The sequence below is a fragment of the Poecilia reticulata genome, chromosome 10, assembly GCF_904066995.2.
Source record: "Poecilia reticulata chromosome 10, P_reticulata-male-v2, whole genome shotgun sequence".
NCBI lineage: Eukaryota > Metazoa > Chordata > Actinopteri > Cyprinodontiformes > Poeciliidae > Poecilia > Poecilia reticulata.
The window spans coordinates 6,104,382-6,128,578 of record NC_088839.1 but is presented as its reverse complement, the minus strand read 5'-3'; the positions used below and the strand labels follow the sequence as shown (position 1 = coordinate 6,128,578).

Genomic DNA, 24,197 nt, shown 5'->3' with positions numbered 1-24,197 from the left:
TTGCATTTGGAAGAAGGAAAGAACACAAGGGATTAGAAATGCGAAGAACTAATGAAAGACTTAAGGACAAAGGAAGGGAAGAAAGCAAGGAACCAAGGAAAATGGACAAGAAGAAGGTAGGAAAGAAGGATGTGATTAAGGAAGGAAAGAAAGGAAATCGAGTAAGGTAGGAATAAAATGAATGGACATAAGACAGGTATGGACGAAAGAAAGATGTAAGTGCACAAGATAGTAAGTTATAGGAAACAAAGTCAGGAGTGCAACTTTTTCCCCCTCATACCAGACCAGGGAAATGATTAAATGAAATCAGATACTTTAACAGAATTTCTCCAAGTTGGAATCTAGCCTGAAAGATATGTTTTCCTGTGACTGTAATCCTATTTACAAAAGTTGCAGCTGCCACACTTGGGGTAAGTAATACTGGAGCGTTCTGAAAAAAAAAAATCGGAAAAAAATGTCTACATTTGCACCTTTATCTTCATAACAGAAACCAAATCACTTGGGAGAGAACGCAGCCACCAGCTGTGAGGAAGAACAAGATGTGACGTAAATCAATGTAAAAGTGTCTAATGACTCGCGGCTCCCAGAGACCACAATCAGAGAGAACATCCCGAATTCCTGTCACCTCTGTGCCACATCTCATCTATGGCCCACAGGCTCAGGCAGTCTGGAACGTGCTGCTCATCATCCTGTCTCATAACTTTCTCATCAATCTTTCTGTCCCCCCCCCCCACCCAAATAATATTATAACAACCCCAGCAGTGAGGTACAGAAAGACAAGAGAATGGGAAAAGAGGGGGGGGGGAGTAATTCGGGCCGAAGGCGACACATCAGAAACTAGACACTCAATTTCACTTTCGCAGTAATCTCTGCGTTTCTACCTGTAATCTGTACAGTGAGACCCGGGCATGAAAGGGAAGGTCTCCCTCTTTTTCTGCGGGGCACAATTCCATCGGTGTGCTTTCGAACAACAGACAGGCTTGCGCAAGTTCGTGTGTGTGTGTGTGTTTGTGGAGTTAATAAAGCTGATGGCACTTTGAGCTACTGGTTTGATTAAAGAGAGTTACTCCGTCTTTGTGTCCGTCTTTGCTCCCTAATTCTCATTCCGGGCCCCGCTTTCATTTCTCTTCCCTTCTGTGACCGACTCGGGAAGAAAGGATGAAAGGAAAGAGAGGGGAGAGGCGGAGAGAGGAGGGCTGCCGGTTGTTAACCTTTATGAAGATGCCACTTTGTTGATTTCTCTGTGTTTCATCTTACACTCAAGTAATTAAATCCATCAAACGCACACATAGCCACACGGCTTCAGGCACTTCGCCGGCTGCTAATTAAAGCATCTGTTTCTGCCTGATCTCTGCTACTTTGGCCCAGAATGTTTTCCGTTTCCATTCCGCCTCTCCATCGCCCCAAGAATCCGACATTAGCATGTGTGCATTTGATCAGCTACAAGCCGGTGATGCATTTTTATTTGCACTGTGGATGTGGATTATGGTTGGGAGACTCAATAAGCATCCTTACGCCCTTTTAAACGCACATCTTCTCTTCCCATAGCTATTGAAGAGGCTCATACTCATCTGAAACTTCACTCATATATGTACATGTATATACAAACACATCATTGGGTGTTGTTTTAAACATGCCAAACCCATAGGGGGCAATGTAGTGCAAAGCTAAGACCTATTTCAGCTAATCAGATTGCTTCAAAACAAGCACAACTTCCTGTTAGGAATTAAACATGGTGCCAGGATGTTCATATAGGCTCACCACCGCAAGCTTTCTTGGAACACTTCTAATACTGACAGTCAGGAACAACCCACAAGAACTTTGGATTTGGAGATAACTTTGACCTAGAGATCTAGCGATCCCAGTCTAGTCCTGGGTAAACTTTCTCAAATCCTTCTCCATTCCTAGGAGAATGTGATGAAACAGTTTTCCAGATTTCTTGAATTTTAATACTGGCTCTTTTTTTTTTTGAGTTCATTATTATTGTCTGTCATTCTTTGCACTTCAACATGAACAAAAACAAGAGAGTTGGTTGATTTTAAAGGAGATCAAACCACTGTTTTCAGCTTGAACAGCAGGTGGAAACATCAAAACTCCTCTACCACTTACTGTGCCATCGCTTAGGAGACACACTGAGATAAATAAGTCAGAATGTGAAGCCAGTGTGGGCCCTGCAGCAAGGGAGGGTGCTGCTAATAGTGAGCCTCGGTGGATGTCGGAATGGGCTGTGAAGCATCAACCTGATGGATCGATCACAGCTGAGGAAAAGATTTGCATCACTCTTCTAAATGGCACAGCTGCAGTGACACATTAGGCCTTTAAATACAGCCCTTACATTGACACACAGCTAAAGGGTTGCCGTTTAGGTTTCAAACTAAATTGAATCAAGTTGATGGAAGCAGCGGCACTCTGAATGAAGGTCAGTTCTCAGTGTGATACAGTGAAAACAGACATCAATATTAAAAACACGAGAACAGCTAAAAGTACAAAACGCACCTCAAACTCAAGATGCTCTCAAGAGACTTTCAGCTTGTGGGACGCAAAGTGATCACAAAGGAGCTTGCAATAAAGGTACGTTCTCTTCATAAGGGTCAGGTAGGAAGACAGACACACATCAAAAGGTGAAAAATGTTCCAAAGCCTGTATGGGCAAATGACTAGAAGCCCAGCAGTTCAGGAAACATGCAAACCTTACATTTAGATAAGATGGACAACCTGGCAAGACATACTGGGCCTCCTTGTGCACAATCGACCAATGTGGGGAGACCAAAGTGTTACACCCCTTTACAGAACAAGTGATGTTCAGTGAAGTTATCTTTCCGTAGTAGGAAGATGGCATATGACTGTGTTACTTATTAAAAATAAAATAAAGACTTAGAGTGTTTTGTTTCATCAAACTAATGAATGTCAGTGACTACTCCTTTCATCCATTCTTGAATTAACTTACCCCTAACTTTTTCAAATTTTCTCCTCAACCTTGCTTCATTCACTTTTTTTTTTATTAAACTAGCCAACCGCAATGCAGAACATGGACATGTCCGTGAACAGCTGGACAACGGCCAATCAGAGAGGGTATTCCCACCCTTCACTATTTCTGATTGGTTTAAACCACAATATGGGCATAGGAGAGATATCCAGTGTTTGAAACTTTTTTTTTTACTTCCTCAAATGACTGGGACTTCAAAATGTTGCTAGGTGCGCTATTGAGAAATCGGGTCACATCCAGAGCCTTGCTCGGAGTGAGACTTCCCTGTGTAGAGTGAAATAGTGAGAAAGAGGAAAAGAGTGAGACTCACAACAGATGGATCTGAACCGCCACGCCTGTGTTTATGTTTCAAGCTCATGCTTTCCATTTAAAGTCCTATAAAGTTGAAAGTTTCTCTTGCAGGTCTAACCTTTCTCATCTCCACCCCCAGGTGGAAATCCATAAATGGGCAAGTGATACCTACATATGGATTAGGTTTATTGTCAGAAAAAAAAACAGAACATAATCTGTTTTTCAGTCTGCTGGGCAACATGGTCGAAGCAAACTATCTTTTCTGTCAGAAATCCATAACTCTGCAGGATGTTCTCATCAGCCAATCAGAGAGCATGAATCTCACCAGCGGGCCCCCATGCATTCCTACTCTACTACCCCTGCTTCCCCATGTCCCTCAACGATTTTTTTTCTCCTCCAGCAACAAGCACATACACACCCTGCCTAGCAGGAGACGTCGGGTTGCCAGATGAACAGCGCTGTCATTTGTCAGCCGCATCCCAGAGGTAAAATAAGGAGATAGGCACCACAAGTCTGCATCACTTGTGTGTTTGTTTGAGTGTGTGTGTGTGTGTGTCAGCTTAATTGGGCGCAGCAGAGATGTTGCATGGGAAGATCAAAAAATTGATCCAAAACTTTGCTCGATGATTCCTGGCTTGAACTTCAGGAGCAGTGAAGGGAGAGAGGTTTGAGCTGCAGCTGAGCAAAGACGGAAAGAGATGAGGAGGAGACACAGATACAAAGGAGACCCTGATTGTAGAGCACGCTGAACGGAGTTCACAGTCTCAGGCTGAATACATTTCAATGTATTCATAATCATACTCACTGTGGCGACTGAAACGAGCCCAGTCGAGCTCATGTGTGTGTGAATATGTTATCACAGCGCGATCTTTATTCTCTGGAGAGAAACTGCAGCCGTAAAGCCGCTCTGCATTTAACAACACTGCCATCCAGTGGTGAGATGATGCAATTGCTAATTTCAGGTGAGCCTCGTTGGAACTTTTCAGTTGTGTTGAATAAACAGTCGCGTCACCAAAGACACTCAACAACAACGCGTGGGGGTTTTTTTTTTCTAATATGTGTCTAGTCAATATCCGTCTTATCAATAACGCAAGTTAGAAAATTAAAGGAAGTTTTTTTTTTCTTTTTAACTACTGCAATTTCTGTTCAGGAAAAAATGAGAACACCTACCACATTCATTTTCAGTTTAAATGGCTGAAGCTATATTCAGACTAAAACAATAGGATTTAAACATATTTTCTACGAATTTTGAAGGAGGTGTTTTCCATTTAATCCACAAAACATTCACTTTGGTGTTTTTATAAAACTTCTTAATTAAAATAGATGTCGTCAGATCTCAAACATATAATGGACAAAATAGTCTACGTAGAGAAACGGAGAAAACAACTTCCAACTTACCCTGTTCTGACTCTTCAGGCTGATTTTTCCTAAAAAAAAAATAGACCACAAGATGCTTAAAGAAGATTCCAGAAATCCTGTCGTAGAAAGTCTCCATGACATAGCGGTCTGGTTGGCTATTGCGGGGAGGGCGTCTTTGTAAGCACATTTCTTCACTTCCCGTTTTCAGAGATGAATAAAAGAACATTTCTTTATAAAGAACTACATTTTAAATTTCCCACTTTATTTGGTTTATATTGATATAACCTAGTGTTGAAAAAAGAGATATTAAAAATGTTCCAAAAACTCACCATGCACCAACCCCATCCATTATTCTGCGATTTCCTGTAACAGTCCCCTCCAGTGACAATCTAATTCAAGAAACTGATTAGCATACGTGAGCTATGGCGTTCATTAGCCTCATTATAGATTCATAACTTTGACTGAAATAGATGAGATGCTTGTTCAGGATAACTAAAGTCCCATACACAGGCAGGGTTTGGTTCTCCTTGACACAAACACACACCAACACATGGTGGTGCCTGCGATGCTATGGACGATGTTAGCATCGTTATGCTAATGAGGCCTCAGAACTTCTGCTTTGAGCTGCTAAAAAAAATTTCAGCAAACATGGGGACTCAAAGGGAAATTAATGAAAACGTGAAGAATACAGAGGTAAAATGAATCCGCTGAATGTTCACCTCGTGTTAAAAATTTTGTGGAAGACTCACTGAGATGCATTTGTGCTCAAAATAAAAACAAACGTGTGTAAAGCTCCAAATAATTGCATTCACTTTTATTTGCATATGCATTAGGATATTGGCACGTCCCATTCCCTATCATCACATAAGGAGAAATTAATCAAATCTGCTTTGTTCTACAGAAAGTAAAGGAAGAAGAGAATGGCAGGCATTGCCATTTTAACATACTAAAAATGCTTTGAGAGTAATTATGGATCACTGAACTAATATGTAATTGTATAACCTCTGTTTTCACATCTTTGTTGAAGGATTGTGGCCCCTGTTTTTTAGTTCCTCTCCACTTCTTGGTTTTGACTCAGAAACGCTGTGTGTGATATCAACTCACAAGCTTAATATTGCGTTCAGGTCCTCACGAGTATCTGGTTGTCATGTTGAAACACTCATTTGATCGCAGGGTATTTTCTCTGCAGATTACGTATTTCTAAGTATTTAAATAGATCCATAAAAAATAGGCCCAACAACATAAAATGAAAAATGTTCATATCATGAAGCCTGAGCCACTATGTACCGGTGTACTGCGGTTTTAATTCATTATTATGTGTTTTCTGGCAAAGATGCACAGACATGGGGCCCTAAAACCACCCAACAGAACAATTTTGCTTTCATCAGTTCATATCATGTTGCAGCATTTCTCATTGGGCCAGTCCATACCTTCTTTGGTTAATTGTAACCTCTACAATACATGCAACATTGGGACATAGCAAGGTTGTGCTGTTGGTATTTTGGCAGAAATATCTTCTAAAGCCTTTTCTCTGTTGTCAAGTCTCACTCTAGCTGGTTAATGTCCGGTTAGGCTCTAACCAAGTTGGGTGTGTCTCCCAACGCATTGTGTTCCTCACAACATGGGCAAGAATGTTTGAACGTGGGTGGGAACTGTGGTCAACTTTTTGATGGTGCCATTTTGCCCATTTCTATGAAATCTCTCGGTACATTTGTTCGTTGTGGGTTGCTCTGTCCAGTTGATCCTGTATTCGCTCTTCTGAAAGTGTTGCCTTAGTTCATCCAGTGATGTAAGCCACAAATTAAGTCTGTTGCCAATCAAATCACTTGAGAGCTGAGGTATTTACATAAATAAATAAATTAAAAACACAGTTAAAGCCACACCTGTGAATAAGGGACAGTACTCAAAGGTAACTGTAGAACTTCTTTGATCACTCTGAAGATAACCATTGGTTGAATCTGCCATTTTTTCTATTCTCCGGTCCAGTAGGACTGGCTTTCTGAGTTTTGGTTTCCATTTTAAAACTTTGGAGATCATTTTAGCGGAGCATCTTATTGTTTTCTGCCCTTGTTTTGAAATGTTCCCCTCTCCAACTTTTTAATCAAAGTTTTATGGGTTTTTTTTGTTTTCACAATGTAAAAAAGCACTTTGAAGTGTTGCTAAAATACACTATGAAATAAATAAACTTGGTTGACTGATTGAAAGGTTGTCGTTTTTCGGAAGAACATCTTCAACTACCCACTTTACTCAAATTTTCAGAATTATGAACTATGACCCAGAATGTACAGCTTTTGCATTTCTAAAACTTGAAAGGGCATAAATATTTACAAAGCAGAGGATGTGTTCACTTAGTAAAATTCATATCACAGTTCTGTTTTTTGTGGCTATAAAAGGAAGGCTTTATCTCAGCAGAATTATGTTTGCGGGCTGCACAGGATCCTGTGGTTTGGTTTACGCCACTGGAAAAGTTAAAGAGCATTAAATTACTTTGGAGCCATAAATTGTTTCAACATGCCAGGGGAGATTTTTTTTTTTCTTTTTCTTTTTTTTTTTTCCAGGGACAATCAATTTCTGGATGAGGTTTCCAGTCATGCTACAGTGCTGAGGCCTTCCTGAGTCAGTGTAATGCTGAGTGGGAGGCAGTGAAGGTATATCGACACCTGGGTGTCTGCTTGACTAATGGGGCCACAGCTGAGTGTGGATGGCTTCTGTCTGGCTTCCCATCCCGAGCTGGAGAAGGTCATCACTCATACAGACGGAGAGAGAGAAAGACGAGGGAATGGAGGGGAAGATGGGCCATGAGGGTGGAGAGCTAGTGACGCAGCATAAATGAGGACCCACAAAGATGAAGACAAAGAAGGTGGATGTAGAAGATTTCTTCTGCTTTTGCTTCATTATCACCAATAATTTGGTCACAGTTAATTCATGGTTTAACATGGAGGTCCATTAGCTTTTCTTTATATAAAAAGCTAATAGCAATAGCTTCATTAAATATTAAAATAATTATCTGGAAGCAGAATTTTGTCTCGGCTCAGGTTTACTTCGTCTGATACAAAAAGTTGTTTGACAATGTGAAACATTTGAATGAGACAAAAGAAATCTGTTAGGAGCCAATGTACGAGTCCGGTTCCTACATCCTACTAAAAATGTTATACATGTATTCCTACATTTTAAATGAATGTTTTATTATGCTGACACCGTGATTCACTGGAGCTCAGGCTCGGCTCTGAACCGTTATCGTGACTTTGCCACAGGCGGAGCAACTTTTTTTAGGTTGGACGGTTTTGCTTCTTCTTTGTTCTGGTTCAGCAGAAGGTGTAGTGGTCAGTCCCCGGGGTGTGTTTTAAAGTATGCAGCACAGAAAAGAGCAAATATTATTCAGGTTGTAATTTAAAGTCAGGTCCTGACGCCGCTCCGGGGGGAAAGGGAATGATTCAGCACAAAGGGAGGCCTCAGGTACATAAATAATTATAATAAAACATCTACCACCATGTTAGCAGCTCTGGGATGCCATTCAACACATAAAGTCCCATAATAATCCTGAAACATATCAGAAACTTGATTAGTTGAACAGCGAAGGACCAGTTTAATGATCTAGTTTTCATTTTTTTCCTTTTCCTTTCAGAAATATTCAGTGTGCCATTATTCCTGCATTTTACAAAAATTGTATGAAGTTAATTTCTGTCTTCAAAATTCCACACACAAATACCCCATTATGACAATGTGGGAAAAGGTTTTTGAGTGTCATGTAATGAAAAACAATGATAATCATGGCTGGTATTCTATCTGTCACCATTATTATAAAACTACTATAAAATTCAGAGACTGTTTAATTAGATTAGGATTTTTTTTTAAATCAGCACAAGAAAATATACCTAGTTTCGTTTGTGTACAGCATGTACGCAATGCAGAGATTCTAAACGGATGCTCTCTGTAATCGTCTCGCTGTCCTTAAAGGGGTTGACTGGATGTGCATGAACTTTCAACCCTGTGCGCAGTGCAAACACAACCCCGCGTGCGTTTTGACAAGTTTTTTTTTTCTCCGTGATTTTGGGAACTGACGGGGAAATGAGCACATGAAAATTTAAATGTTGTATGATATGATTATTTCTAAAAAAAAAAAAAAAAGAAATAATGAAAAAAGGATAATATATAAAATAGATTTAATTTCAAGCATAATTTATCCAGTAAAAACGTTTAAAACACGTACCAACACGTAATGTTTGATCCAAACAGCAAAAAGTTACAGATTCAGAGGCGAAGGTTTCAGACAAGCACATCCTCTGGTCAAAAAGCAAAACATTAAAATAAAACTATGTTAAAAAAAAACGAGACCATGAACTTCCAAAACCCTGGACGGACATGATCCTACGTAGCCTGCTGTTTCCACCTGGACGCTAGGTCCAAGCCTTTCAGTGCATTCGACGGTCCTGGTCCGATCCAGGAGTCTGTTGTGACGGTTTCCTCGGAGCTCTCACGGTTCAGACTGAGAGGAGACGACTGAAGAGGGGAGGACTCATCGTCGGACCCGTCCAGACGCTCTGCAGAGAGAAACAAGCAGGCAGCGGCTCAAGAGACAGGCAGGAAAACACGGTTTCGGTTACAACACAAATGTCAGGCTTTTAATATAAGACTTTTTAATGCCACCTTGAATGTAATTTAAGACCAAAAAATCTGTAAATATAGGCGACATTTGGGGGATCCTGCTGTGTTACACTGCATTTTGGTAGCTTTAACCTCCATAGCACCATAAAAGTTTTTTTTTTTTTTTAACAGAACGCACCTAGTCTCGTATGGGTTGATAGTGAAAACAAACGTTGTCCAGGCAACGTCAATACATTTACACATATGCATGATGGATGCAAAAAAAGCTAGCTAGCTCCCTAGTAAGAATATATTATTAAAACAATCAAATTTTATTTGTGTAGCACATTTCAGCATCAAAGCATTTCAAGGTGCTTTACATCATAAAAACACTAAAACACAAAGAATCAACAATTGAAACATTACATTAAGTCAAGTGCCATCGATAAATTCTTGATCGATTATGCATCTAGTTAGCGTTAGCCTCAAATCAAAGAACATAATAAAGATATCTGCATGCATCTAAAATGTCTATCTGAAAAGTCCCACTAGAGATATCAGATACATGAAATATGAGATTAAATAGTCCTACCACAAACGTTTAAGGCATTTTAAGGCCTTACTTTTAGATTCATGAATTTAAGGCTTTTTAAGGATGTGCGGCCACCCTGCATCAGCTGACCTGTCCTGTTCCGGCTCCTGACCTCACTTCCTGCCTCCTCCAGGTTCAGCCTGCCCCCTGAAGGGTCGGGGTAGCTTCTCAGAACGGAAGCAGCTCGTTCCTGGAGGTTACAAGACGAGCAGAAAATTCAAGAGACGGACAGTAAAGCAAAGAGTCATACAGGTGCAGATAATGGCCACCTGGGGGCGCTGTGTCTGCTTGGCCAGTCTCCTCCTCTCCCTGGCCGACAGCTGACGGATCCTGTCCTGCTCTGGAGTTGGGGGCACCGGAGAAGCCCCGCCCAGGGGGTCTGAAGACAACAAGCAGGATTGGAATAAAAACGGAAAAAAGCTAATGAAAATCTGTACCAAAACCTTACAGGGTAAATATTAGTATTGCTTTCCTGTGCTTAACAGACGTGTTATCGGGGTGAGGTGATAAATTGATTTGATCAATTGGATTGAATTTTTTGAAAAATAGTAGTTTTTGTCTTTTGTAATTTCTTTTTTTCTTTTTTTTTTTTTTTAAAGAAAGCAAGAAAAAAAAAATCCCTAAAAATTGAAAATCAGAGCTGGTATGAAAAAAATCAGAGATTTTATTTTTTAAGCTATATCACCCAGTCATATGTACGGTATATCTGATTTCCCTTTAGGACTAATAAAGTTTTGTAAAATGAACTGATCTGGTTGATTGATTCTATATGTGATAGTTTTGATAATTAAAGCTTAAAAAATAGACACTTGATACTGTTTAAGCATCAATTCAGAAGAAAAAGGAGAAGAAAAAGATGCTTAAAATGAGAGAATTGCTGTAAACAAATGCTAGAGATGACATTCATTAACAATCTGCTGTACTGTCCTACCAATGAAAGCGCTCTCAGACTCCAGCAGGAAACCTCTTCTGGATGCACCACTCACACTCCTCTGTAACGCACACCATTGGTCACAAATCATATTCAAAAATGCTACAAAGTCTCAATTTATTTTAAAAAGCATAATTTCTCACCAGATATTCGTTTTGCTCAGGTGGAGACAGGTCTAAATAGTCTGGAAATGAAACATGTAGGTTAGATTTTCACCTCCAGACAAACGTTACTGAATTGAAACTGAATGATGTGTTTCTACTGCAGTGATTTTCTGAAGATGTAAGGCCTCATTTATGTTCCCAGGAAATAACTGGCAAGGAAATGAAATCATAATGTAAATGTTGATACCATCCTGGACTGTAGATCTGTGGCTGCTGTGGTGATGACAGGAGTCTCTGTAGTCCCGCCTCCTCCTACTGGCCACGCCCACTTCTTCCAGTCTGGTGTCCTCTCCAGAACCCGTCCTTGACTCTCCGTCTGCTTCAGACACGCAGACCAGTCACTGTGGTTTGGGTTTGAACTAGGACAGTGGTGGGCACACTTCCACTAATCCGCTAAAAGCGGAGCTAAGTTTTTTGTTTAGTGCTTTAGCTAATGTTGTAAATGTTTAGCGCACTTAGCTTACCCTAAATTAATTTTTCTGGACAATTTCTAAAGCATTAATTTACTTGTCTGTTTTATATGCTTTCAGTTGAATGAAGTTTGACATTTGTGTTGAAGCTTTGGTGGACAATGTTTATGTTCATGCTCTTATTTTGAAGTGGGTGAAAACAGTGTATGCAGCAGTTCCACTTCCTCTCTTCGCGCTCTTTATTTCGTAGAGAACAATATGTAAAACATAAATCCATTATCTAAGAAAGTAACTCATTATAATAAAATCTGGAAATTTACGTTTTTGTTCCAGATGTTTGGAGGTATGAATCAACATGGTTGAAGTTGGCGCTTTAGCATTAGCTTAAACTAAATACCTTATTGGTGTAGCACTTTAGCATTAGCTTAAACTAAATACCTTATTGGTGTAGCACTTTAGCATTAGCTTAAACTAAATACCTTATTGGTGTAGCACTTTAGCATTAGCTTAAACTAAATACCTTATTGGTGTCGCACTTTAGCATTAGCTTCAACTAAATAACTTAATGGTGTAGCACTTTAGCGTTAGCTTCAGCCAAATACCTTAATGTGTAGCACTTTAGCATTAGCTTCAACTAAACACCTTATTGGTGTAGCAGTTTAGCATTAGCTTCAACTAAATACCTTATTGGTGTAGCACTTTAGCATTAGCTTAAACTAAATACCTTATTGGTGTCGCACTTTAGCATTAGCTTCAACTAAATAACTTAATGGTGTAGCACTTTAGCGTTAGCTTCAGCCAAATACCTTAATGTGTAGCACTTTAGCATTAGCTTCAACTAAACACCTTAATGGTGTTGAACTTCAGCATTAGCTTCAACTAAATACCTTATTGGTGTAGCACTTTAGCATTAGCTTCAACTAAATAACTTAATGGTGCAGCACTTTAGCGTTAGCTTCAGCTAAATACCTTAATGGTGCAGCACTTTAGCATTAGCTTCAACTAAATACCTTATTGGTGTAGCACTTTAGCATTAGCTTCAGCTAAATACCTTAATGGTGTCGAACTTCAGCATTAGCTTCAACTAAATACCTTGTTGGTGTAGCACTGTAGCATTAGCGGAACTAATGATTAGTGTTTTGGGTTTAGTGCAGCTAACTTTCTAGCTAGAGGTGCACAGCACTGCCACACATCAGCCATGACCATGTAGTACCTGTGTATTTCAGCTGAAGGGAGTCATGGATACGCAGCAGGTTTCTGGGCTCTGTGTTTCGGGAGACTGGCCTTCGGACCGGAGCCTGAAGCCTGAGCCGAGCCATGTCGAACACATCCACCGCCGGACGCTCCCGATCTCTGGACAGATGAAGAGAAGTTGCCAACATTCAATTCCAGACCAGTTCTATTATTCTGGAAATGTTGAGCAACTAAAAGGATCTTCACACTAGCAGAACTAATGTTTATGATTTGCTCTTTTGGGTTAGCGCAGCTAAACTTTCTAGATAGTGGGACTCCCCCACAGCAATACACAAGGGACTGCAGTGGTGGGATGGCACCGTCTCCGTTTTCAGATGACTGAGTGATCACGCTTCGGTCTCGGCAGAAGAAGCAGTGGCTCTGATTGGGTCTGACCTGATATTCACGGGCGAGTCCGGCTCCTCCCAGTTCCCCTGCTGCAGATCGCTCTCCAGGCGTTTCTGTTCGCTGCGGAGCTGCCGACGCAACGCCGACAGCTCACTGAACAGGTCATGGTGGTTTCCTGAAACCCAGAACATTTGATCCAATTAACTTTATCTTAGTGCAGAGCCTGGATCTCTGGATAAAAACCACACATCAACCACTGAGTGGGCGTTTGAAGAAAAGTAAAACAGTGGAGGCAGAATGAACCCAGCAAACAAACCAGGTCTCTGCTGGAGCAGAACGGGTTTTCAAAGGGTTACCGCACCTGCAGCTCTGAGCTGGTTCCTACGAGCGGGAACAGGAGGGGACTGAAGACCTGATGACAATCGCTCCTTTAAAAAAATAAATACAAAGGCACAAATAAGAAAACCCTGTTTAACTCTCCTTTATATAGGAATTGGCCCACTGTGTGTTACTCACAGACAGGGGAGAGGTGGAGGTGTGGGAGTGGACAGTGGCGGGTCTGGAGGCGTGCTGCAGGCATCGCCCGCGTTTCCTCTGCAGGGTCGGGATAGGAGGAGAAGGCTCTCTGTGCACCTAAACACATTCAGATGAGAACTAGTCCCAATTCTGACTGACATGCTCAGATCGTCCACTGGACGTACACTGGCCAAGGGTTTTTCGACGGTTTTAGGGTCATGTTGATGAGCTGAATCCAAAAACCACCTTGGTTTTGCTCAATCAGGTCGACTTTCTGAACTATGGAGCAACATGAGCATCAAAATGCACGACTTGTTCTCACATCTGGATCAATGAGTGACGAGCAGGAAGAGAGACTCCATCAGGACAGAGAAGAGATGGAGCATGTTATACAATGAAGACGTAATGTTCAATTTACATGAACTGACCCTTATCAGTGTTTATTAGGGCTGAAACGATTCCTCGAGTGATTCGAGTACCTCGATTATTAAAATTCCTCGAGGAAAATTGACCTGCCTCGAAGCTTCGTTAATTTATGTTTTATCATTTAGCGCACAGTGTTTCAGCCGGAACATTATTTGCATTGCGCGGAGCTCTGACTTCCGCCTCTGAGTTGTTGACGGAAGCTACGTGTTACTGATTGGTGATAATTCCGGGTTTTCAGCGTTTTTGTGGGACCAATAAACATCCTTAAAATGACCGGCGCGATGCCGGGAGTTCGGCAGCCTTTCTGCTCCGGAGCTGCTGGTTGAACGGCAGGAAGAAGCTGAGGAGGATTTATACAGGTGAGCGGAGAGACTGAACACGGCGGGCGGCTGAGGGTTGATGCTTACAGGGTAAGAGCAGCTTTACGGACGAACCGCACAATAAGCTTATATCATCCCGGTCTGAACAAACGGGAGGCGGAACATGGCTGGTAGATGAGTTTCTGACCGGAGGAGCCGTAAATATCCCGTGTTGCTCCCCCGGTCTACAAAAAAGTAACTGGTAGGGAAGCTCAAATGTGGAAAAAATAGACTGATGTTGATATCCGATAGTAACACTGGTGTTATGGAAGATTTACCAATATTTTATTTCATAATTGTTTTTATCCGATTACTCGATTAATCGTAAGGAGATTACTCGATTACTAAAATAATCGTTTACAACAGGCCTAGTGTTTATTATTCAATTTACAGAAATCCAAGTTTGTAACATCTAATTAATACACTGTTAGAAAACCTTTTTTTTCCTCCTAAAACCTTTTTGGACGAGCAATATTTGCAGAAATGAACTGATAATGTCACAAAAATGACATCAGTTTAGTCAGAAGATCAAATTTCTCTAAATCAAATTAGAATAAAAACCTGAACTGATGGAGGAAAATGGATGTCATTTTTTTAATTCAGCAGAGCAAAATAGTCCTAATTCAGTTGAAAAAACATAGACAACTTCCAAAAACTAGTTTTTGTAACCCAGTGTTACTCTGTCCTTGCTAAAGCAGAGAAATGCTCAGAAACATCATGAAAACGATAAAGCATATCCTTATTTCTTCCTCCTTGTTGAAACTGTAGGAGTGTTGAGCTTTATAGCTACAGGAAGTTGATGGGCTGAATGACACAAACTGACCTCGTCCACTCTGGCCTGCCTCTCTCGCTCATACTGCCTCCTCAGAGCGGCGTGCTCCTTCTCTTCCGCCTCCTTTTTCTTCCTCTCCGCTTCCTTCCTCCTCTGTTCAGCCAGCTGGATCAGCTCCTCGTTTTTGGCCTTTTGCTGCGAGACAGCGACACATTTAGAGAAGGATACCCAGGACAGGACAGACGGATGGACGGACGGACAGACAGACAGACACTGTGGGGCCCCTCACCTCCATTTCTTTCCGTTTCTTCCTCTCCTGCTCCTCCTCGTACTCCCGCTGGATGCGGGCCCTCTGCTCCGCCAGCCTCCTCTCCTCCTTCTCCTCCTCCAGTCTCATCTGTTCCCTCTCCTCTGCTTTTTTACGCATTTTTTCGTCAATCTAAGAGTAACGGCGTACTGTCAGTGAGATCCAGAGGACGTAAACTGCTCAGTTTGCTGGTTATGGTTTTAAAAAGGGCAGGACTACTTTTCCAACTGAGTTGGAGTATTTATAATTTTTTTTTAGCATTTCAGAAAGCCGTTACCTGCTGCTTGAGGTAAGCTTTGTACTTGTCCTGTTCCTGGAGCTGGAGCTCATTGGGCTGGCTGGCAAAAACTTTACCTCTGGCAAACTGGGAGGTCTGGACATGAGTGAAGCCTGGGAAAAACGAGGGAAAGAATGAAAATAGTTTATGTTCTAAACACAGACCAGTGGACAAAGAAACGTCACAGCAGTACAACAAAAGATCAGAGTTTAGCTGGTAAATTTTGCAACAGCATGATTTCACCAAATACTTTTTTGAATATAATTTGATTTTCATTATCAAGTTTTGGAACTTTCTTGCTTAGATTTTACTTTCTGTAAAGCCTGATCTTACTTTACTATCAACATGGTATAAACATACTGACCTAAAACTAAACTCTTCTTTTCTTTTAACATTTATGAACCAACAATCTGGTTAACGACTCAGTCGTCTGGGTTTCCGTAGATACCCAATATTTTTTCGCATCACATGAGTCACATGATCAACAATCGGATGCTGCCACTGGCACAAACCACGAAGAAGTAGTCAACAGGAAGTAGTTGGAGGATGATGTGTCACTTTTACATCGCAATAACAAAATTATGTTTTTCCAACGTTTTATAGACAGAGTTTTGAACACATAGGTCACATTTGAAATGTACCTACTAGGAATCTAAGTTGACATCAATGTAAACCAAAAGCTAAACTGGGGAAAAACATCTCAGAGATCTATAAAAAAAATAAAATAAAGCACTGATTTTCATCAATTGGAATAATGTCATTATTTGCAAACACCTTACTAAACTTGAGACTCAGAATCCTGGTGTGTTAAAGGAATCGGTCAGAAAAGCAGGTAAACAGGAAGCAGGATATCTACCAGGCAGCCTGTCAGCAGAGTCGTAGCTGCTGGTCTGTGTGACCCTGGCGGCTGGGTGAGGCTGCTCTGCCAGGCGGGTCGTCATGGCAGCCGTGGCTCTCCTCTGCCACAGCTCCGGGTTGCTGTAAGCCTCTTCGTTCAGCTTGTGCATCTGCTTGAGGTCAGCTAGGCCGATGGAAAACCCGGGTGAGGATCAATGGGAACTTCCTCATATTTTTATTTTTTATTTTTCCCACAAAAACAAAGAGAAGAAATCAGGACCCACCAATGAGATTGCCAGTGCTGTCCCTCAGAGGAGCTCCTCCCCCGCCTCTCCCCCAGGGCTCATGGTTTTTCATGTCGGCCTCCAGCTGGGCCTCCAGGCGCTCCCTCTCCTCCCTCTCCAGACGCCGGCGCTCCTGTTGCTCCTGGATCTGCAGCACGGCACGACTCCGTTACGCAACATGACAAAGGGCAGCATTACACACTTCCTCTGTCTTCCTCGAGTCTCACGCAGAATTAAGGGAACGATCGTCTGATGTTTTTGAGCGTAAAAAAAACAACAACACTAAAATCTGTCATGAAATGTATTGTAGAACATGAAATTGAAGTCGCCTAACACTTCTTCTATTTCAGACATAGTCAAACATCTCAAGTCAGCTTTCAAACCACTTCTGAGACTGTGTCCATCTTTTACACACCAACAATTTAATATGAGAAATTTGGATTTTTACAGGTTGGATAATGGAGAACAATCTAAAAAGAAAAAAATATTTATGATTTTCTTTTTTTTTTTTTTTTTTCTGAGAAGACTTCTGAGAAGTAACCTGGAAGAGCATGGACCAGTACGTCATGTCTAGGGAAAGTAAGTGGTATGAAGACAGGATTGAAGTGGATCTAGGATATTAAACATCTAAATGAGGGCAAAGATCTCAAATATTTCTACTGGCTAATAAAAGAGGCTCTAAGGACACAACTTTCCTCTATCAGCTATCCTTATCTAAATCCATTTTACCTTGGTGGAAGGAATGTTGCTCCCACTCCTGCAATCTTCCTGTCAACATATCACACACTATGTAATGAGAACATAAGCATCCCAACAATGATGATCCCTCTGGGTGATGGTGACACTAACGCACTACCCTAATCAGAGAAAAAAAAAGGACTTTGTAGTATGTTTGGATAGATTTCCCCCTACCTGTTGTTTCAGAGCATCTCTGTAGCTCAGAATCCTTTCCCTGGAGGACCTGGACCTCTCTGAGGGGAAGTCTCCGACATGCGAGTCTGCAACAGCAGATTCACTGCGGCACCTGCCAGAACCGTTTCACAAAAACAATGACTAGAGTCGAGGATTGTAGTCTTTCTGAGGTTCTGTCACACCTTAATGCACTTACTGTAATGGAGGCTCTGGAAAACTATAGCCACTATGCTGGCTGTGAGGACTGTGGTTCCCCAACTGGCTGGGCACAGCTCCCCCCGGTGGCACATTCCAGTAGGGCGTGGGGATCCCAGCATTAGGAGAAGGAAAATGTCCATCTGGGAAGAGATTGGAGATACCGGGTTGAGTCTATTACTACAAATGAGTCTTTCATTGTCGATTTGATTCCGATTTCAATTCAGAAATGATTATCTATTCAGAAACAATTTTCAATTCAGAAACCAATTTTTCTATTCCAAAGGTTCAGAGATTCTGTTTAAATTATGTGACTGACAGGAGAAACAGACAAACAAATAGAATATTATCTAATTAATACAGCTCTATAACGTTCAAGACTGTATCAAATTCTATCAGTTTATAGATAGAATTTATCTATAAACTGATATAGATATATTCTATATCAGAATTTATCTATATAAATTCTGAATCTCCAAAGTGCCCTTTTCAAATAACTTTGAAAAGGGCACTTGAAAAAATCTGTGTTTTTTTTGTTTCCATTCAGCTGAAACATTTTTGGGTTCTGATCATCGGCCCATTTTCTAGGAAACATGGACCAATATAGGATGCTATGGATGACCTAAAATTTTTCCTCCGAAATCATTTTATAGCAACTGCTGTCTCACACAAACAATGCGAGAGTCCCATTGCTACTAATTATAATAATTAATGACTGCTTAGAGCCGGATAACTGCCCTTTTCAAATAACTTTGAAAAGGGCAGAGCAACTCTGTCCAAAAAGGACGGCAGAGAGGGAGGTGTGGAGAAGCAGGCAGATTAAGAGAGATGACTGCAGGACGGACACCCTTTTGTGTTTGAGACCAAGTTTAGATATCTGCACAAATTTTATTTGTGCATAAAATTCTGAAACTTAAATTATCAGTATTATAACTGGCTTTTTCTTAAATTAAAATGTAAAAAAAATCTAATAATTACTCAAAATATATGAAATATATTCAAAATATTGCAGTATATTTGCAAATAGGAGTGGCAAAGACATAAAAGTAAAACGCTCAGAGGAGGAGCTTCGCCCTGAAAGGCGGAGCCAGGTCCACACAGGCATTTTACACAGTTGAATAGTTTCCATTCATTTGAATTTGAACGGTTGAACTTTGAGAAATCCTTTTGCATTAAAGGATTTCTCAAACATGCATGTAAGAATCAAGGTAACACTCCAGGAATGTTTTTTGATTAGGGAATAACATTACAACAAGATGTAAAGCTCAAAAAAGTTGATTTTACATAATACTGCCCCTTTAAGTGTCCTGCAGTGCAGAAAGAGAGAGCAGCTCTTACAATAGGCCATATTTGGGTCAAGCAGGTTCCTGTTTCCGTAGTACTGATGGGGTTCTCCATATGGGGTTCTGTAAGCTTCCCTTAGTGACGAGGGTGGCTGAGGGAGGAAGGCGTTGTTTCTGGAAGATCCCAGACAGACAGTGAGTCAAGGCATCATAACAAGAAACATTGATAAATAAGAAAACTTTTATTGTGAAGGAGTCCAAAGAAGTTCCTGTTATACCTGTGTGTCTCCATAGCGTTTGTGGACAGGCTGCTGTGCTGGCTGCTGGGAGACAGATGTCCTTCCCCAAGGCCCAGAGCAGAGCTGTACTCCAGCAGAGGGGACTGGAAGGCAACATGTGGCAGCCCAGGAGGAGGCATGTCCCTCCCTCTGACCGCAGCTCCCTCCATACTGGCTGTAGTTCTGGACGACGAGCCGCTCTCTGCTGTCGCTGAAGGCTCGGTCACACCAGGACCTTCCCTCCTGCTCAGACCCAACTGTCTGATTCGGTCTGGCTGCAGCGGGCGGGACAACAAATTTATTAAAAATGATTCAACAGAAACAAGCAGTGATTTGAGTGATTTGAACCCAGACTGTCAGTGGCGCCACCAGAAAATGTTCATAGAGGTGGAAATTTTTTTAGCAGGACACAGCTAAAACATTACTTACATATAATTATGTGTTGTATTGGTTTGGTTTTACATTTACGTCTTAGTTGAAGAAGATGACTTTGTATTATTTTCTATAACTTAAACATGATTCTCTGGAATGGCCAGCATTTTTCAAGTGGGGGGCCATGGTCCTCATTGGCCCCCCACTTGGAGGTGCCACTGCAGACTGTATATCATGTGACAGCTGACCGGTTTCTCAGGGTCGTTCACTCCTGTTGCAGCAACCTTCAGCTCCAGATCCTTTTCCCTGTAAAGATGACACATGAAAACACGTCATGCTTCAACAAACACAGTTATTCTCCGAGGATAAACCATGCAAACATATTCACACACAAGAATTCTGTTCATTTTGTCACTTTACAACCACAAACATCTATGTATCTTAATGCATTCATAATGAGTCCATTTGGTTCAATACTTTGCAGAAGAACCTTAGAGTTAGATAAAGGAAAATCTGTATATTGATGTATATATCAGCATATGATGGTTATTCTTAATGATTAGACAAAATGTAATGTTTATTGCTTATTTCGTAATTTGTTACTGTACCAAGCGCTAGCAGTTGATAAAATGCTACGGACTTGAAGAGGTGTGAACACTCCTGCGTGGCGCTGTACCTCTTCTTGTTGCGGTGCTGCTCAGCTATCTGCTCTTGCAGCTCCTGCCTGTAGCGCTCCTTCTTCCTCCGCAAAGCCTCGTTTGTGTCGGCCGCTCCTGGACGCATAAAGACAGCAAGCTCAACTCTTTATTCTTAGGGAATAAGTCACAAGATTTAAGATCTGAAACATTGGATTTTATATTTTTATTCTGTAAAATGCTCATCATAATTTACAGTTATTGCTTTAAAAAAAAAAAGAAAGAAAAAAAGCAGAAAAGCCTCATTACCTATTAGAAGTCCAGTCACAAAGTGACTATTCCCGTTTTTTCGGAGGTCAGGTTGGAGCTGCAGCAGAAACCACATTGTTAGAAATCACCAGAGAAATAATAATAATATCGGACTAAACAGGTGATTCCCACTTTGAGAAGCATTAAGGTAAATCTATTCACGAAATCTTTTTTTTTTTTTCCAGACACATGATCTGTGTGTGAGTGACTGAGAGAGGCAGTAACCTGAGCCATGTAGCGTCTGTAGTCCATCCGCAGTTCATGCTGCAGCCGGTGTTTCTTCTTCTCGTACTCGGCGCCAAGCGGCAGACCAACGTTGCAGCTCTCGTCTGTAAAACACACCCAGCAACTTGAAGCAGAGACAAACTGTGGGCAAAGGTTTTATGCTGAAAATACAACACACTCACCCATTTAGGAAAAATATTAACCGTTTCTGTCAAAAAAATCTGACAGATTTCCTGTCTTTTTTAAGGACAGCATTATGTGTTTTCCAGGCACATAGTGATCTTTTATAGCAGTCAAACAACTATGTTGCCTTCAGTCATTATAGAAGATGCTCTATATATCAAATATGATTTAAAAGAAATTTGACTTCATAATGTATAGCCTTGAAATTGGGCCTCTGTCTCTTTGAAAAGCTCCTGTTCTTTTTACTGCAGGACTGAAAAGTAGCTTGAATAAAGTAGCTCAGTAGATTTTAGTACTGCTCCTTTAAATTCTCTGAATGTTTCCAAAGTTCTTTATTTTACTATTTTGTGTACAACAACAATAAAAAAAATACCTTTTCCTTGGATGTTAATACTCGGAGGGATGTTTTCTTTCACAGTGGACCCGTAGTCTTTGCAGGGTTTTGCCTGTCAGTCAAAACCAGAGGAAGCTTTTGGATTAAAGCTGAAGACGCGATTGCTAGTTTTACAGAAAATATATGTTAATTTTTACAAGCATAATATAGATTTTGATTTAAGTAGCCTTCAGAATTTATAATCATTTGATATATCCATTATTCCATCCATCCATCATTAGCTGCCCAACTATTTTTAGCTGTCATTTTGTTTTCCTCATTCCAGAACCAATTTACCTCTTTTCTTTTAATTTAAACCTTGAAATAGCGTTTTAAAATAGCAGAGAATTTTGTGAAGGAACTTTAAAGTTGTTGTTTGACTTTTCTTGGGGAGGTGGAAAACATATCAATATCGTCATCTTGTGGTGATTTTCCACACAGACCTAAAAAACCCGTCAAAAACAAAACACCCCGTGGAAGGGCAGAACAGCCATGTAGTAAAACAATCTGCAGCATTAGTGTTTGTTGTGATGGTTTATGTCAACTTGTTCTGCAGAAGGCTCAGACACATTAACACTTCAATAATTTTTTAAGCAGCTATTGTTAGCAGTTAAAACTATTTTGAAGCCAAAAATTACATTTGTCTTACTGCCAGGTTTGGCCATGAGTATATGTGTTACACAAACAAGCATCTAAAGCATCTATTATTTACGATTTTACTGTTACAAATGTGTCCTCGTCAACTTTAAATAATTTAACCTGTATATGTCCCAACAGGGTATGCAAGAGACAGGTTTATAGGAACAACTGTAGCAGACATACCCTCATTTCCATGTAGGGAGGGTCTTTTTCTAGACTGGCCTTATCCTCGGCCACTCGCGCCTTGCGTTCTCTGATGAAGTTCTCCAGCTCGTCATCCATTTCTCTCAGTAGAAAGTACTCAAGAAAGCCAGGAAATCAGCCACCCACTTCGGTTCACATAACTATCTTAACTGAATGTGGAAAGAGAGCTTGTTAGCGACATTTACATGGGCTTAAGCGCTCAGGAGGTTACTGTCTCTTTAAATCTTCGTTGTCAGGCAACAACAATGGACAGCGTCACATTCTTTAGAGAGAGAATCAGCTAGTTTAGCCGCTTTGTCTAACAGCGAGGCTCGTCGTTTCTTCTGTCCTACTTTATCAGCTTCATGTTACCACGTGTCAATAATAAAGAAGAGAACGTTTGTTTAAAATTAGCATAGGGTTATCCTGGCTAACCAGTTAGCTTTATTCAAAAGCAAAGCGAGCCAGTGTGAACTGTACGGTAAATAAATCAACAAGTTATTCTTAGTTTTTATAAACTTCCTTTTTCCCCTTTTAGAATCGCCTTTCTACCGCCAGAAACTTAAACAAGCTTACCCTGAGCGGCACCTGAGCTCAAGAGGTTTACGCACAACAGTTTTGGAAATCGAAGTACTTCCGGTTTAGGCTCTTGACTGTCAAAATAAAAGCCCATTCTTTGAATCCACTTGTACTTTTCCAAATATATTTAATAAAAGGTTATTTTGTAATAATAATAAATACTACGCGAAAGATAACGCACATAAACATAATACACATAAGAACACACACAAGATAGGCAGTAAATACATAGCACATCCCACTCCCTTCGAATAAAATTCTGCATAAAAGAATTAAACTTTTTATTGTTGCGCTTTTGGTTCAGAGTATGAATAACTTGACATGAATATTGCTATTCATGTCAAGATGTGGATTGTCAGTGTAGCCGAAATTTTTTAAAACAATTCACCGTGAAAGTAGTAATATTGAGTAGTTTGATTTTCAGTTAAGAGTTGCTTCACTGATACAATATTGTTCAACACATTTGATTATCTTTATTGTTCCACTTGTTTTTCTCCCCACCATCACCATCACAAGATGTGGAAGTTTATGGCTTAAATTAGCTAAATTGAGCAATTTCTGAAATTTAGCAACATTAGCTCTAATGCCACATTTACGACGGCATTAGTTATTGCAAATTTAAAAAAAAAAAGAAAAAAAGTATAAACTTTCATCAAAAACACTCCTAACACTTTAGATTAATATCAGAAATTGGCGAGGAAAAAATTTGTTTCTAAAGTCGGAAATTTGCTAGAAAGAAACTTACATTTTGAGATTATTCATATTTTCTAGAAGGAAAAAAAAGGACATTTCTGAGTTTCACAAGTAGAAAAATAGCCATAAAAAGAAACTTCAAAAATTTCAGATTAATCTAAAAATTTCTAGAAAAAAATACTGGAAATGTTAAAATTTTGGAAATCAAAAATGTCCTTGGTTTTTTTCTGGGAACTTTATTTTAGCAGAAATGTTCTTTTATATATCCACCTTTTTCCCCAGTTCTTATCGTTTCAGAATTACCATAACACAGAAATACAGTCTCGAATACTGACAATTTAATTTGTAATATTTTAAAGAGTTTATCAAATTATTAGTTACACATAAAAAAAGAAAAACAAAATTTTACTCCCTCTTCAATATATAATAAAAAGAATGCAAGTGATCGGCTTTTGTTTGTCATTTATTGCTCATATAAACGCTCTCTAAACAATTTTTTTTTTGGTAAAAATAAAATCTATCAATAATAATCATAAATAAAATTATCACAATGACGTTCACATGAAATTATATTGCACGATTCCAAGTCTCAACAAGAATCACAGAACACAAGTGTTGTTGCTCAGGCTGTGTGTAGGAATGTTCAGAGGTCAGAGTGCCGAG

General features: G+C 40.2%; 1 protein-coding gene across 5 annotated transcripts; it reads right to left on the bottom strand.

Annotated features, from left to right (window-relative positions):
• Positions 1 to 8,781: 8,781 nt before the first annotated feature.
• LOC103471019 (centrosome and spindle pole-associated protein 1-like) lies at positions 8,782 to 22,927 on the bottom strand. 5 transcript variants are annotated; one of them, XM_008419783.3, is made up of 27 exons: positions 22,839 to 22,927; positions 22,263 to 22,432; positions 21,441 to 21,513; positions 20,885 to 20,988; positions 20,660 to 20,717; positions 20,392 to 20,488; positions 19,964 to 20,021; positions 19,344 to 19,618; positions 19,121 to 19,239; positions 17,784 to 17,925; positions 17,588 to 17,699; positions 17,405 to 17,443; positions 16,676 to 16,823; positions 16,411 to 16,575; positions 15,555 to 15,667; positions 15,260 to 15,409; positions 15,022 to 15,165; positions 13,414 to 13,530; positions 13,259 to 13,325; positions 12,946 to 13,072; positions 12,530 to 12,669; positions 11,094 to 11,225; positions 10,886 to 10,926; positions 10,743 to 10,803; positions 10,081 to 10,190; positions 9,902 to 10,001; positions 8,782 to 9,176 (listed from the first exon to the last, which is right to left on the bottom strand). In XM_008419783.3, the coding sequence occupies exons 2-27, from the start codon at positions 22,359 to 22,361 to the stop codon at positions 9,004 to 9,006; spliced, it is 2,964 nt and encodes a 987-aa protein (XP_008418005.2). In that variant the 5' UTR covers positions 22,362 to 22,432; positions 22,839 to 22,927; the 3' UTR covers positions 8,782 to 9,003. The 5 variants fall into 5 exon arrangements, with proteins under 5 accessions (XP_008418005.2, XP_017162422.2, XP_008418006.2 ...); XM_017306933.2 differs by having other exon boundaries at positions 11,094 to 11,222; XM_008419784.3 differs by lacking the exon at positions 17,405 to 17,443.
• Positions 22,928 to 24,197: the final 1,270 nt, after the last annotated feature.

Excerpts from the sequence above, each read along its gene's own strand:
- LOC103471019 (XM_008419783.3), bottom strand. The coding sequence starts at position 22,361 with ATGGATGACGAGCTGGAGAACTTCATCAGAGAACGCAAGGCGCGAGTG. Across the intron at positions 13,531-15,021 it reads GGCAGGCCAGAGTGGACGAG|GTGCACAGAGAGCCTTCTCC; the intron begins GTCAGTTTGTGT and ends GAATGTGTTTAG. Across the intron at positions 10,191-10,742 it reads GTCTGAGAGCGCTTTCATTG|ACCCCCTGGGCGGGGCTTCT; the intron begins GTAGGACAGTAC and ends TGTTGTCTTCAG.